Source organism: Helianthus annuus, chromosome 13 (assembly GCF_002127325.2).
Source record: "Helianthus annuus cultivar XRQ/B chromosome 13, HanXRQr2.0-SUNRISE, whole genome shotgun sequence".
NCBI lineage: Eukaryota > Viridiplantae > Streptophyta > Magnoliopsida > Asterales > Asteraceae > Helianthus > Helianthus annuus.
The window spans coordinates 62,364,208-62,381,076 of record NC_035445.2 but is presented as its reverse complement, the minus strand read 5'-3'; the positions used below and the strand labels follow the sequence as shown (position 1 = coordinate 62,381,076).

The following is a 16,869-nucleotide window of genomic DNA, read 5'->3' as shown; positions in this document are numbered from 1 at the left end:
CGCCAAAACCATTCTCTTCACACGCGTGTATTCTTTTCCTCTACTTTGTAAACCCTAATTACTATACAACCGTTTCAAAATCATCTATTCATCTTCTCTCCAATTTCTTCCTAGAATACCAATCGGTTTCCATATAACAATGATTATTGTCAAGCAAGATACATATATAGATGATTACACATTCTTCAAGTTCTTCGTCTACTTCATCATTTTCTTAAATCGATTTCTGAATATCTTCCATCGATCTCCAAATCTTTAAGGTGCGTTTGTTTAATTTTGTCTTTAATCGTCCTTTATGCTTTCTTCCGTTTACTTACTGTTTTAAAATTAGGTTTATGTCATATAAACCCTAAATCCGTTTGTAATCGAAAATCTGTTGATTTTGTCTATTAACATTATGGTTTTGTTATATAAATTGATGGTTATGGTTATGCAAAGGCCTAAATCCTATTTGTGATGAATATTTGCGTGATTTGATTAGATACATGACTTAATTTCTTTATTTACCCCAATTGATGAGCGTTTTGTTCAGAAGATAAATGTACTAATTTTGTTTTTTTCGAATGGAAGAATTTCATTTGGTGACGTTTTGTATCTGAATTTCCATATTTTATAATGTGTTTTTATTTCTTCAAAGTTCAGAAGGTAGATTGTATGAGGATATGAACACTTCTCTCGCCATTGAAGAATATACTATAAACGGTACGGTTGTATGTAAATTCTTTTGGATATGAATTATATCTGTGCATTGGTTATTGTATGTATACAAGTATTAGGTTTGATATCCAGTACTTTGTTTATAATTAAAAAGTTTTAAGACACACACCAAGTGCTTGATGAAATGTTTCAGCAAAAGTGACTTCTATTTCACATGTTTTTAATTGGGTTCTTAGTGTTTCATGCTCTTTGATTACAAATTTATTTGAGACGTAATTTAAATTTTCTATAATAGTCTATACATTATCTTTGATTACAAATTTATTTGAGATGTAATTTAACTTTTCTATAATAGTTTATACATTATAATAGCTATACATATAAGTTGCTTTCTAATTGTTGATGTCAACTTTGTTCCAAAAAAGTTATGGAATATGTTGCTGGAGGAGAGCTATTTGACAAGTTTGTAGCGCAACGCTTCAGTGACCATGAGGTTCTACTATCACGTCTAACATAGCAATCTATATTGTTATAAAATAAGTAGTAACTAAAAAAAACATGATAGGCTAACAAGTTTACATGTATGTCCGGGGCAGCGATAAAGCTGCAGAGATGAAGCGCGAGCCTGTAAAATCGACGGTGATGTCAACATTCTGATATGGCACTAAAGGATACTAAAAACGACATGTCAACAAGTGGCTTTAAACCGGGTATAGGTTGTGGCTTTTTTGCATGATTTGGCTAACTCAAATTCATCTCAACCTCCAGTTCTTTGGGTTTTAATGAAAGCTATCGGAAAACAATGGAAGATCGACAGATTATTTCAGTTTAGTAGTCATGGTATAACACGCTAACATGTTATTTATTTCGTTTGTTAACAGGGCAATAGTTATGGGCTTATGGCTTATAAAAGTTTATCCAGTATTGAACTAGAAGATGCAACAGATCCTATCTAAATAAAAGTACTTAAGAGATAGGAGATGGATGTCAAACAGATACAAACTTAAGTTCTACTGCCTCTTTGTGAACAGAGAGGTATGTTTTATTCTTTAAAAATTGTCGATACTGTATTCCTCAACTACAAATGCACAACTTAACCATCCATAAAACAAACAGGAACTGTCATTCAAGAAACATCATATACACGTGACTCTGGCTTTAAATATTTTCACACCTGTGTTAGCTATTGGGCTATTTTCAAAAAAAAGATTTGTTGTCGTTTTTCCGATCTCTTTTGATGCTCCATTAATGCAAGCTATAACCTCGGCATGGATGCTTCTGCCAGTTAAATTGTGATCCTCTATATTCAACTCTTAAAGAGCGTTACCAATAGTACGGGTATGAACATAACTTTTAACCTTTTTTACTCAATTTACTTAATCATCTTTTTTCTGTGCACTAACTCCTAATTACAGGAAAAGGCTTTTGCCTTCACCGCACTTGGAAAACTATCAATCAAAGTTCAGCGATGTCGCTCTATTCCTTGGAAATATAAAGAAGAAAGTTAACCATTCTGATGCTTATCAACCAGAAGGCAAGACTCGACCCTCTTATAAAAGGAGATCACCCCCAACAGATAGCTGTGGAATATCTGAGATTAGGCTTGCTATGGATGTAGTTGGTGGCACAAGAACGCAATTAAAAGTTTTCAAGAATGATGAAGATGCATCAGTGGATAGTGTAGATGCTACATTTTCTTTATTCGCTTCCCTTTTTAAATCTGCTCTTCAAGGTCATTGTCTATACATTCTCGCTTTAGCAGTAAACAGTAGTAAGAAACATCTTATAAAATATGTTAGATGAACAACTCACTTTAGTTTAGGTATTTATTTTCTTCACTCTATTGATTTAGTAATTATGCAAAAATTGGTGTCTGAACTACACGCACTTCTGGCATTCGTCTACCATTTTGATTACCTATGGAGTTATTTTAGAAGTGGTAGCAGTTGGAAGCCATCAATGGATGTGGTGGTGAGTGCTATAATCAAGTTTGTAATTGACAGGTATGGCCACTATTTGAATATTGAATTAACTAAGAAATTGTGTCATGATATTCATTTAGTTGCCACTATTTGAATATTGAATTAACTAAGAACAGGGGCTGATATGTGACTTTTTGTTTATGAACCTGGATCTATTTCACACTTTTTATATGTAATACAAAGTGTCCATTTGTAGACTTTTTGTAAAGGAAGGATCTTTTAGACCAAGAAGGCAACTTATTGTGAAACAAAGGTGGTTCCAAAGCATCCACAAACACACCTATATGAAAAGCTTGAAGGAGAATGTCACTGCATTTGCAATCCCACTTGCCCTTGCTATTCATGCATGTTCACATTGTAAGTTCTACCTGATTTTAACCTAGAGTTGGCAAATTATCTGTTTGGAAGTAGGGTAACGAGTCAAGCTGACCTGAAACACTTTGTCTATAATTTTAATTTTTTATGGGTTGGAAAATATATAATGAGAATATGAATTTTTAAATGCTTACTGAAGGGGCATAAAAGGTTATCGACTTTTGAAATTACCTTTCATGTTTTGACACTCATGTTGTTTTAAGTTTCAGTTTTTATAAACCTTGAATAATTACTTGGTGCCCACATGCTTCTGGCATTTGTGGCTTGATACTTTGATATAAAAAATCAACTATTTTTTTTGCAGTTTGCTAAACCACTGCATCATCATATACTAACATAGGGCTAATATTAGTCTATGCAGCCATCATCGTATACTAACATAGAGCATTAGTCTATGCAACACACCAACCTTTCATTTTTTTCACCAATTAATGTAACATCTTTGCATACAAGGCGCTGGTTTCCAGTTTTAAACATGGGGATTAAAGTGAATATTTTTAGTTATATAAATATAGTTGGTTTATGATATTTTCAGGTCATGAAGTGCAGATGTGGCACTCAAGTAATTGCTTAGAAGGAAGGAATATCGTGATCAATTAGGGTACATGCATTCAAGAACTAAAGTGTTGATAGTAATTGCAGTAGTTGTAAATCACTTTTTATTAGACTTCATGAACTATTATTTGAGTTAAAGTCGTATCTACCCATAGCGAAATGCATATAGTCCCTCTACCAGGTATATGTCTTCGTTGACTTTTTTCTTCACTGTATATTGTTGAGCTTATGAATTAAGTTTTTTCATGTTTGTTTTAGTAGCTTGCGGTTAATGTTGCAAGAGGATGAGACTATGCGTTATCTTGCTATCATGTTGTTGAGACTATACATAAGTAAGATGATATGTTTAATTTATCTTATGCTTTTTTTTTTCTAAATCTTAATAGTGGTCTTTTTATCTATATATAAACATTCTTATAATCATATCTAATGCATTAGTTATTTTAGAATATAATGAAAGCATGTTTATGAGTCAACTGGACTTATTTAAATGGTTTGTCTATATTTCAACTATGAACTGATCTAAATTTGTTACCTTTTTGTTACAAATTATGCTAATGAAAACCGATAATGAAAATGTTCATGTTGAATTTACAAGAAACCACACTTCAATTTTGGATATGAAAAGAATCCAGTTTGACTTTAAAAGTCAACATATATGCATGGTCAAGGTTTTTTTCCAAGGAAATAATTTGACAACTGCTATCCTTTGGTGCATGGTGAAGATATTGTTGCTGATGATGCATATCAGGATGATGCAATGTTTTTTTCGGTACATTAAATACGTCTTGACGGTTTTTTTTTTTTTTGTAATATATATTCTTTCGTTGTAGAAGTTATCAACGCGGCTCATTGAGTGAAAGTTTAGCAAAAGGCAAAATTATTCTATGTTTCCAGTCGCGTGCAAGAAGCTTGGCTGATTCGACTGCAAGTTTGGTTAATATTGGTGCCATAAAGTCTGTTGTTGAAGGTGCTTAGAAGTTAAACGTAGCGTGGTTGGAGTTTGCAAAGGACATAATATTTATATGTATAGGATGCAAAACCATGTTCATATCTGAATATTTATAAAAGCTGCCTCTTTTTCTCTTAAATGTCTTTAAATAATTGGTTACAGTGTGTTTGACATTGTAACTGATTTTTGCAGAGATTACCAAATGGGTTGGTCTGGTAGGTTGGGTTGCAGGTTCTGTTCGAAATGGATGATTTTTATAAGTGGGTAAAAATGTGGAATGTCTTTTATAATTTTATTTGTTTGACCCGTTACAAGTAATAGACGAAACCCAAATCTACTTTTTTCTACCCATGTAATGAATTAGTCACTTAAAGTTATCAACTATCCAATTTCAAAGTGTTAGTTAACATCTCATTTATATTACTTATTTTAGGTATTGTGTGAAAGCGGCAATCACTGGTGCAATGGCTATGTATGTCGCTTTCAATAAAGGCATGACTGCTATGCTTAAGCATCAATTGCGATGATATGGTGATGAAACACAGCCACACAGATCCAAAGAAATTGCCACATCCGATGGCCTCCAAATTAGATATACCCAGTTAGCACGCTAATCGTTTGAATTGGCGGAAGACGTTACATAGCCTCCAACAAAATCACTTTAACAACTGTTAAATAACAGACGCCCAGGAGTACACATTTCCAATGGTGAAGTTGCAAATGGTAAAGACAACGATGCACAAACTTTATGGAGGTTTTCTTCAATAATTAACTTTTTAGTTCTTTCATTTCAAAGTTTATGTCAACACTGATAAATAATATAATTTACTTTGAGTAGCAAATTTGAGGAAAACGATCAAGGTGGTTTCAAGGTTCATAAACCAAGGATAGGACTGTAGGGACTGCCGGGGTCGGTTGCAAGCGTCTGTGAATGATTGTTCGTGACGATTTGGGGGTTTCGGTCCAAACGAGCACGTGGAAATCTAGCCAAATGTTTAAACACTTGAGGTGAGTTTGTAACCCTTCTCTTCCAATTGTTTTTAAATATTATTGGTGCTGATCATGTACAAAGAGTTCACTGTCTTGCAAGGGGTTAAAGCGTGTATTGACGGTTAAAAGTTAAGTAGCCGAATGTCCCAATTAGGTGACTTCCAATGCTGTATTTGAATTGGATTTAAAGTGATATGTCTTGCACCTCCCTTCTTGATGATTTGTTCAATGAACCAGATTTGGATTTTGGCGAAGGGCGCATATGGTGAAGTGACCAATGAAAGTCAAACTTAGTACTCTTCCAAAGTAATAAAATGTGTTTTTATAGAAAAGCGTTATTGAAGGAACTAGCGTTGTAGCAAAAGTTGTGCCACTCGAACATAGTGCAACTTTTTATTATTCTTAAATAGTCGGGCTTGGCTTGCAGATAGTAATGGATAGAGATGGAAAGTAAGGGTCTAGGTGATTCAAGTATCACTATTGGGAGCCAAGATGGTATATGTGGTGGATTTTGCAGATTGATGTTCGGGGCACATTAACTCAGGTTGAGTGCTCAGTAAGGCTTTCCACTTTGCTGAAGAACCCAAAGGTGAAATTGATACTTCAATTATTTATGAAGATAAGGAATATGTTTGCTCTATTTTTTTTTTTAGTTTTCGTAGGGAACATGTGTAACAACTCTCACCAAAACTATTATTTATTAATTTATTTTGTCCAATAAGAAACCGTAATTGAGACCCCCAAGTAATCCTGCATAAACCCTAAAAATTTCAGAACAATCAGAATCAGGATCAAGGCCCCTAAAACTCAGGGGGGGTATTCCCTATTGACAATTATCCTAATAATTTGCTGTCAAAATCGAAATTTAACATTCCGTCAACTCAGCTAGGCTACAAACACACAGGGCTACCCTATAATAGGGTGGTACCCCTCGCGTCACGCGGCGCATCTACGTAGGCCCCTCGCGTCACGCGAGGGTGCCAAATTTTCAGTATAAATAGAGGGTGTGGGACTTGCATTTTGGCGCTGGAACGAAGTTAAACTCAATTCATACACTGAGTTATTATCTGTATACTACAAAACACACACAAATCACGAAACGCTGCCGCGAAAACAAGGTAATAACTCGATCGCTACTACGATTCAATGTCTGATCGATTGAAACTATCCAACGGATGCTTAAACTCTAGTATGTTTTAATTTTCAGTTGTCCTTTGTGTTAAATTAGTCCTATGGTATGCAATAATACTTGAATGTTTATCTGTGAAATATTATTATAAAATTTTAACTTAGCATTTTGTGTGCATATATACTAAACAGCATGAATGAATTATCCAACGCCTTAGAGAATCTCAATCTCTATCCTGTAAAAGTGAAAGTTTCCAAAGACTTTACTGGTTACATTGCCGATGTGGAGGAACCTATGGAATTTCAAGCTCCACCTCCGGAGAAACCAAAGCCTAAGAAAATGAGAAGATTTGTAGGCTAGAGACGTGTTCGTAGGAGGAAACCAACAACTAGGAAAGTTCCCAAAATAGAAAATCCTATGGATAAAGGAAAAGGGATCGAGATCGGGGAAAGTTCTAGGCAAGTAGAAATAGAAATTGGGGAAAGTTCTAAGCAAACTGAAGAATTACCATTGCAGGAAGAATTAGATCGCCTACTGGCAAGCTGTGACATCATCAGGCCTATCAATAATAACCTCTACCCTTATCCTGCTGAAACCCAACTTCCAATAAATTTGGAACCAACTATTCCAGACCCTCTGATCCACACTCAACCTTTAGGAGAAATGGACGAGTGGTGGACTAACGACTTGCAGTTTCAAAACCTCCTTAATAACCCTTATACCTTTTTCCCTCAGTTCGACCCAGAACCTGCTCCAAACCCACCAATCAGTAATGAAAACTTAGCTGAACTCCGCCATTTTGGCGAGGAGCTGGTGAGTGCAAGGAATAGGATCCGAGAGGTGGGAGAACAAATCTCCTGGAAGTACGACGAGAGGGAACGTCGCTTCTAAAATACCAGTTGACAAGGGATAGTGTGGTTGGGAAGTTGTGTTTGTATAATAACAATAGTAATAAAAATATAACTCTGTAAAATAACTTAAAAATAAAACTTTTGTAAAATAACAGTGTGTACGGATGCCTAATATAATCTATAAAAATGGAAGTCGAGAAATCGACAATTTTGGCTATACGTGTGTTGTAAAATTTGTGTGATTATGTGCAATTGTTTTGTTATATTTAGTTATCAATTATTGTATGCTAATTATTTATATGAATCAATTATCAGATGGAAAACGCTAGTAATGAACCAGTTAACGAAGTTAACCAATCAGAGCAAAATCAGGAAGGTCAATTTATGACTAGGCAAGATATCGAGAATATCGTTGCTCAGGGGATAGCCAATGCTATTCCAGCAATTCTGGCTGCTACCCAGAAACCTGTTGAACCACAACAAATTATTCCTAGTAAACGTACTCAAGAAGATAACTTCAGTAATAGCGTAAACGGAGGCGGCGACCATATTAATCACGATAATGATCCACGGCAGGCCCCACTTCTTAAGAAAATGAAAGCTGCAACGCCTGGTTGCACGTACAAAGAATTTCTTGCTTGTAAGCCAGCAGAATTTGCAGGCAATGAAGGGGCGACTGCGGCACTACGTCAGTTGGAGAAAACCGAAGCAGTACTTATGATAAGTAAATGTGCTGAAGAAGACAAGGTTATGTATGCTTCGCATCCTTTTAAAGAAGGGGCGCTAGAATGGTGGAATACGGTACATCAAGCCAAAGGAATAAATATGGCCTATGCCATGAATTGGGAGGAATTTAAGCAGCTAATGGAAAGAAAATTTTGTCCTGAATATGAAAAGGAACAAATGGCAAATAAGTTCCTGAACCATCGGATAACGGGGGTAGATTGTCGAGGGTATACTTCAACATTCTTCGAGTATGCGAGAGTGGTACCAACCCTGGCTTCGCCAGAACATGTGCTTATTTCCGGCTATATTTGGGGAATCCGTAATATCGTTAAAGCTGCGAGACCTCTCACTATTGACGATGCGGTAGAATTAGCTAACACCCTAACTGACGAACTGGTACGAACAAGTGAAGAAAATCGGAAAAAGGAAGTAGCCCAAAAGGTTACCCAAGGATTTCGTGTGGGTAACCGTAATAATTTTTGGAGAAAAGGAACTTGGCAATCTTCCACGGTTCCATTTTGCAATGCTTGTAAAAGGAAGCATTTTGGAAGATGCAAGGGGTATTGCAATTTCTGTAAAATTCCAGGTCATTAAGAAGAAGATTGCAGGAAGAAGAAAGCCATGGTCTGCTATAATTGTGGAGAGGCTGGACATCTTAGGCCAGACTGCCCAAAATTGGTCAAACCGGCAGACAACAAAGCCAAGACGGCCGACGGAGTTACTAAGAAGAATGCCAAAGCATTCCAGCTGACCACTCAAGAAGCATGTGACAACTCGTAATTCGAACCTACTTTGTGTAACGCTACGTGCTTACGTGAACTATGTTAATTGAATGTTGTGTTTTATTATATGTGAATGTGTGTTATACATGTTTGGTTGAAACCCGGATCGCACAACAACACACGCACACCTGATCGCACAAGCCGGTGGGCTTTGACTCATACAATCCTCGGCCCACTTCTCCTTGAACTCGGAACACATAAACAGCCCACGATGGGTTCGGCCTACTTGTCATACCATGTTTAGGGTCATACTTCTCACTTGTTACAAAACACAAGACACACACAAAACCCTAGCTTCCTCTCGTTTCTCTCTCAAGCCCGGCGGCAATCATCTCCCATCTCTTCGAAGATTTCCCTTGTTCGGATTGAGTTCTCCTTCAATCGGTTAGTGTTGATTGTTATGATTGATGATATATATGATTAGATGATTGAATGATATTATGTGATGATGCCTAGACGAATCGGAATATATGTTAAGTTGTAATCGGTTCACATGTATATTTGATATTCATACGGATTAGACTGTATGATCTAGGATTAGAATCAAACAAGTATTAGTCGGCTGCTATGGGGTCTCGTATGAATGATTTGGTTGTTTTGGCATGATAGATTGTATGATAGCCTGGAAATCCGATTGTTTGCTCATTGTGATGATTATTATTCGTGTTTGTTATAATAGGGTTCATATGAATTTCATGATAGAAACCCTTGTTTGATCGATAATTGATGGGTTGGGAAAACTGTTAGTGTTGATTGATGTTCATAAAAATGGAAAACTAAATTGATGGTAACCGAATTGGCAAGAAATCCGGAATGTTTAAACAGCCGCACAAGGCCTCTTGATCGCACACGGGGTCCATTCGCACGAGTTGATCTGAACGCACAAGGTGTTAGTTATGCATGATCGCACAACATCTTGTGGATCGCACAAGCTGGTGCTGATCGCACAAGATGTTGGGCCACACACTCCTGCTCAATGTTGTTATACTGTTGGGCCTTAAAGCCCAAGTCACGAGTACACAATCCAATCCGATCACACAAGACATCTTGGGCAGTCGCACAAGATGTCTTCTGTCGCACAAGATTATTATCTGTTTATTGTTTTGGGCCTTATGTATGTCTATTGGGCTTTCAATCTTTGGGCCGGGTAAAGGGTGAGTCGCACAAACCGCTTCAATCACACAAGTTGTATTGGATCGCACAAGTGGAGTTGTTGTTATGATGATTGGGCCAATCAAGCCCAAAGCCAGTCGCACAACCCAATCCGGATCGCACAAGATATTTTATGTTGTTACTTGGACCGTATATGCCATTGAACCATTTATGATGTTGGGCCGACTATCTGATGGGCTTGGACTTTCTAATCGCACAAGTTGAATGTATTGCTTGACTGTTAAAGTGTTGCCATGATCTATACGTGTTTGTAACGTGTTAACTCTGTGTAATCGTACGTGCCTTACTTGAACCCAACCTGACTTGTATGATAAACCTGCTAGGACGTGGTTGATCACATTGTAGCTTAACTGAACCTTTTCATGTATCATACCGAGCAACCCCAGGTGAGTTCAATGCATTTTCTCAAGCATGCGTCCCGGTGGTTTGGGACAACTGGTAAACATTTGGAAGGGAAACTTCGGGTAAACAACTTAATCGGTTTTGGGTATTGAACATGGAATCTATCATCGGATTGCCTGGAGGGCAATGGGGGTAATTAGTTGATAGCGCTATTAGGTGGGAAACCTCACACCGGGCCATAAGGACGGGCGTGAACTAATTATCTGGGTATCGCTATGGTTGTTAGAGGCACACTCCTCGGATACATATGGGCACACTCCCTAGGGTATCTAGCGAAGGCAACATAGCATCGGTCGTTAAGGGGTACACACTCCCTGGATACATATGGGCACACTCCCTAGGGTATCTAACGTGAACGACATCGTATCACAACACTAACTCGTGTTAACATACATCTGGTAACAAAACACGTTAATAAAACCTTGAACTCACCAGCGTAGTCTGACACACTTGTTTGCATGCTTGTAGGTCATTAACGTTTGGAACATGGACTTGCTATCTGGGAGAGCTGGAGTGGTCATGGATCGAGGCTCTTGGATTAACTTACATTTGATACATTGGTTTTAAGTATTATTATGAAACAATTGCTAAACGACTTATTACATGCTTCCGCTACACAACTTTTGAGAATTGATATCATGTTGATATCTTATTTTAGTAATTAATGTCATGACTTATTTAAATATTTATCATTGGTTCAATGTGATTGGTGGCTCGAACTCTGATGCATAACACGTCTCGCGGGGTTTCCGCAGGTGGAATTTTGGGGGTGTTACAGTTGGTATCAGAGCCACTGGTTATAGTGAACTAGGTTTTAAAACGTTTTTGTAAAACCAGACTATAACCCAACACCTTCGAAAATCGATCATGACACTCAGCTCCAGATTGCAAGGTTCGTCTTTCGTATACTCATTGTACTACGTAACTAGTGGACACTTACATATGATATTGCATGCTGGTTCACGTTAAACACGATAGTATGAACTTACGTATCCCTTGCACGTGTTATATGACTGATAGGGTGGTAATTCCCTAAACATTCGTGACTTATGTTATGTGATGCTCTTGGTTTACTATTCGAGTTGGGGGAACCATTCGACATGAGTTAGGAGGAGCTGAGATGAGCATGCAAATCACAATATTATTGTGGGTGCACACATAATAATAATGTGGGGTGCATGCGAGTCCCAGTGAGGCTTAACAAGTGAAGGAGGGGTTCCGCTCTGTTAATTGATCAGTGTGAAACGTAACAAACTAATGGGAGTCATAACAGTGATCGTCTCCTACTCAAATGTGACTTTCTCACCTCTCTTTGAATCCTTTTGAAGTCGCAATGCTATCGAGTATTACTTGAACGTCCCTTTGAACGCCTAGCGAACTAAGTAGAATGCTAGGTGCTTGTACGAACGTCCCTGAGTGGATGTTGCAGCGTCCATGATTGGTTTATACCCCTTTTCTTTCCCCCTCACTTCTCTTTGTTGTTGGAACTCAATATACTCACATCTCAGACCCTGAAGGGCGGTCACACCTGCAACACTCTGGAAACCTACCGTGTTTTACCCAGTCAACTTGCAAGAACGATGGGCATAAGGGTAAATATAGTACTCTACCGACTTCAGCATTTGAACGACTCCAATTATTGACAATGAACATCAACGATTTGACTCCAAACGAATCCTTAATTCTAGTCAGCAACTTATGGGAGCCGACTTTTATGAATCAATCGAAACATAAACGATGACAATCGACCAGGATGTGGACTGTGTAACTTCCAACACAACGAGTAGCACCCTGGAACTTAGCACGAAATATGAAGAGATGGACATCGTTGGTGAAGGATCGTAGAGTCCTGTTTCGAGCAACAACATTAGAAGCAACAACTATCGTGACATCAAGGTACTTGCAATAGTAGCTTACAGTATGGAAATGAAGGTGCCTATGGCATGTAATGGCAGTTGATAATCCAAGACGACAACAACCAAGGGAGCGATGACAGTATGGTAGAAATCCGTGTGATTGTAACAATAACACCGGCGGTGGTGCTCGCGAAAGGGTATTTAGGATTGACGTGGGCGACGACAGGACAATAACAACATGGTAGTTTGGATGGATAGCAAATCGCTTCGGCTCGATTCCATTTAACCCTGATGCTTCTTGAAACCAAACCTGTTATGAAACCGGCTGATGGCAGGTCAGCGGAAACCGCATATGTTAGTTGGGATGCAAACTCGATATTGCGGGGGACAGACATTCGACACCGGTGTTACCTCTGCTATCCTTGGTAGTTACGGCGCAATAGTTAGCGTTGGTGGGTTATTAGGACATATCGCCCGGACGTACCCTGTGAAGAAATTTAGCGTTACTATATGCTCTAAAGTACCAGAGTGGTGAAAAGATTAGCATCATGTCAGTAATGACAGCCTCGAAAGCGCCTATGGAAGTAGGACCTCACTGTATTAGCAACTATATCTAATGATCAGACTAAGTAAGATAGGATCGAGGACCCACCGATTATTGTGACTCATCTCAACGTGCAATTGGAGGAGCTTTCAGGTCTACTACCTCAACTATTAGTCAGAAACTCAGTGATCTCACGATTAGAGGGAGCTCCGAATACTCATACTCTTACCGTCTTACACCAGGAGGGTTGCAAGAACTGTGTAATCTACTACGAGAATTGTTGCACAAGAGTTTGTTGGACCTAATTCTCACTTTGGGAAGCCCCAGTTATATCCGTGAAGATAAGCCTTTTTGTGTGTGCGTACCAATTATCGAGCACCCATCGGGACGACAGTTGAGAACCGTTTGCCGCGGCCATGTACCGAAAACCGATCGACTAGTTACAAGAGACGAGCTTTCGTTCGAGGATTAAATTACGAGCACATTATTATCAGATGGAAATCCAAGGGAAGAAAGTTCTTAAAGAAGCTTACCAGACGCAATTCGGCCATACAACTTTGTACTCCATGACCTTTAGAGTGATCATCACACCAGCAGCCTCATGGATCATGCGAACCGACCATGCTAGTGGGTGACATTTTGAACCCTTTTTCAGGAGAAAAGAACATCATGGACAACTTTGTATCTTATTTGAGAGCTCCTGAGGGAGGAGCCACACCGCGCGAAGTCTTGATAAAAGTAACTTCTGAATGCGAGATGTACCCTTTTTGGGTCATATAACCAACGAAGTGGGAATGCAGGTGAATCTCGCCAAGATGCATCCTGTTAGAAACTGACCGACACCAAAGGTTCCTTCGGGGATGCAGCAACTCCTTGGCCTTGCTAGATACTATCGCAGCTTACTCACCGGATATTCAAAGGTTGCACAGCTTAAATCTCTTTAGTACAGCAGGGTGTTGCGTTTGTGGAAGACAAAACAGCCAGGCGTCTTCTCAGCTTTTGAATTCCAACCTTACAACTCACTGAGCATCATCTATACCCGAGGGTGCGGGTGATTCAGTGGTATACCACGATGGTCCGAATCAGAGTCCCAGTTACACGCTGACGCAACACGAGAGAATAACGACTTACGTACTGAAATTACAAAGAAGAACTACATGACACAACTGGTGGTGGAAACCGTGATCTTTGGAGTTACACGGAGGCATTACTTGGACGGTACCAAATGCGTTACTTAGACCGATCACAAGGGCCTTCCGTGTACTCTGGTTTCGAAAGAGCTAAATCAGTAAATGGCATCGTTGGATGGAACTTCTGGGTGGATTACGACTGTGGAACCTGAACGTGTATGGACTTTGCAGCTCGCCATCGACTCTAACCCACCTGACCCAACTCGCTCTGTACAAACTAGGGAACTAACGGGAGAGAACTTTCAAGTTGAGTCCATGCGGGGCATGGAAGAGCAACCTTGGTGAAACAAACGATATTCATTAACTCATAGAACGACTATAAATTTCATTCCGCAGCAACGGTAGGGAAGTTGTGGTTAGCAAAACACATCGGCTTCGAAAAATTCTATTCAACTGGATTTTAAAGAAAGATGTTTGGACATGTAAATCTTGTACTGATGATTGGGCATGAAAACCCGTCTAACAATGTATGGGTATGACTTTTGACTTTGGGAAAAGTCAAGGCGGAGTATAAGAAACTGGCAACACCTATGTGGAAGATGGGAGCAGACTGCTATGAATGCTGCCACTAATCTATTCACAACTCGAAATGGAAACACAAACAGTAACAATCGTTGATCGCTGAATGTGACCAGCACACCTCCTTGCAGTCAAGGGAACTGAGGAGTCTTCTCAGCTTGTGAAAATTTCTCTGGAAGAGACGGATTATAGGCATGAGGTGCCAACTCCTATTACCTATTGGACGATATCTAATTTAAAGCGGGCATGGCGCACACCTTTGACTCACGTCTTGACATGAACATTACTTATTACTGTAGGACAATCGAACAAAGTGACGAACCATCTGGGCACACGAAGGCATGTTGTAAGTATGTGCATAACTGACTTTAGTAAACGTTTGGGAAGGACACTTATCTTGGGGAGAAGCTCTAATGCAGCTGCACCATGATAGTATGCATACAGCCCATGCTGAGGCATAACTTGGACAGTAACTCTAATCTCCTTGTTGGACTAATGTAGTTGACAACGTAATCGCAGGTCCAGGACTTGAGCTCAAAACTCTCGAACATTGCTTAGATCGGAAATTGTTTGATGGCAGCGCATGAGCGCTAGGAAAGCTGATTAGCTTAGGAAACACTGGGAGTTTGTTGTAGGCAAACGTGTCGTTATCGAAAGCATCACCCTGGGGGGGGGTGCGGTATGCTATAGAAAACATGGCAAGCTTACTTTACGACGCGTGAGACATTCGGATTACTGGAACAAACGGTGACTTGGCTCACAAACTCAGGCTAATTGATGAAACGGGATAACTATCGTAATGGTATGTATGCCCTAGGTTTAAGGCAGTGGTTGCCCGATGAAACCCTGGTGATACCCTTACCGGGATTTGAGGTCATCGGATCAGTTGTATATATCAGGGAATCTATCGAAAGCATGGGCTAAGAAGTCAAGGTTCGCTAGCATGAGTCATATGACAATCGTGAGGGCTTGTTAAACTTCAATACGTGGACTGAAGTTCACATAGGAACGGAAGGATATGTTAAAACTTCAATGTTCTCAATTGTTCAAGGGATTGAACCAACTCTTGATATCACTGGTAAATTTCGGGACGAAATTTCTTTCAAGTTGGGGAGGATGTGACACCCCAGGAAAACCAGCGAACGATATAACTTACCTAGCTTTAACTTATTTAGCTTTCTCAGTGAGTGCGTACCAAATTTCGGGACGAAATTTCTTTTTAGTTGGGGATACTGTGACAACTCGTAATTCGAACCTACTTTGTGTAACGCTACGTGCTTACGTGAACTATGTTAATTGAATGTTGTGTTTTATTATATGTGAATGTGTGTTATACATGTTTGGTTGAAACCCGGATCGCACAACAACACACGCACACCTGATCGCACAAGCCGGTGGGCTTTGACTCATACAATCCTCGGCCCACTTCTCCTTGAACTCGGAACACATAGGCAGCCCACGATGGGTTCGGCCTACTTGTCATACCATGTTTAGGGTCATACTTCTCACTTGTTACAAAACACAAGACACACACAAAACCCTAGCTTCCTCTCGTTTCTCTCTCAAGCCCGGCGGCAATCATCTCCCATCTCTTCGAAGATTTCCCTTGTTCGGATTGAGTTCTCCTTCAATCGGTTAGTGTTGTTTGTTATGATTGATGATATATATGATTAGATGATTGAATGATATTATGTGATGATGCCTAGACGAATCGGATTATATGTTAAGTTGTAATCGGTTCACATGTATATTTGATATTCATACGGATTAGACTGTATGATCTAGGATTAGAATCAAACAAGTATTAGTCGGCTGCTATGGGGTCTCGTATGAATGATTTGGTTGTTTTGGCATGATAGATTGTATGATAGCCTGGAAATCCGATTGTTTGCTCATTGTGATGATTATTATTCGTGTTTGTTATAATAGGGTTCATATGAATTTCATGATAGAAACCCTTGTTTGATCGATAATTGATGGGTTGGGAAACCTGTTAGTGTTGATTGATGTTCATAAAAATGGAAAACTAAATTGATGGTAACCGAATTGGCAAGAAATCCGGAATGTTTAAACAGCCGCACAAGGCCTCTTGATCGCACAAGGGGTCCATTCGCACGAGTTGATCTGAACTCACAAGGTGTTAGTTATGCATGATCGCACAACATCTTGTGGATCGCACAAGCTGG

General features: G+C 39.2%; 1 protein-coding gene across 5 annotated transcripts; it reads left to right on the top strand.

Moving 5' to 3' along the window:
- Positions 1-28: 28 nt before the first annotated feature.
- LOC118485617 lies at positions 29-4,649 on the top strand. Of its 5 annotated transcripts, XM_035981935.1 has the most exons (8): positions 29-260; positions 643-702; positions 1,539-1,692; positions 1,774-1,995; positions 2,073-2,389; positions 2,510-2,660; positions 2,836-2,996; positions 3,550-3,826. In XM_035981935.1, the coding sequence occupies exons 5-8, from the start codon at positions 2,266-2,268 to the stop codon at positions 3,612-3,614; spliced, it is 501 nt and encodes a 166-aa protein (XP_035837828.1). In that variant the 5' UTR covers positions 29-260; positions 643-702; positions 1,539-1,692; positions 1,774-1,995; positions 2,073-2,265; the 3' UTR covers positions 3,615-3,826. The 5 variants fall into 5 exon arrangements, 3 of the variants coding, with proteins under 3 accessions (XP_035837828.1, XP_035837829.1, XP_035837827.1); XR_004877113.1 differs by lacking the exons at positions 29-260; positions 643-702 and adding exons at positions 3,831-3,901; positions 4,403-4,649 and having other exon boundaries at positions 954-1,692; positions 2,073-2,660; positions 3,550-3,750; XM_035981936.1 differs by lacking the exons at positions 29-260; positions 643-702 and adding an exon at positions 956-1,150 and having other exon boundaries at positions 1,254-1,692.
- The last annotated feature ends 12,220 nt before the right edge of the window (positions 4,650-16,869 follow it).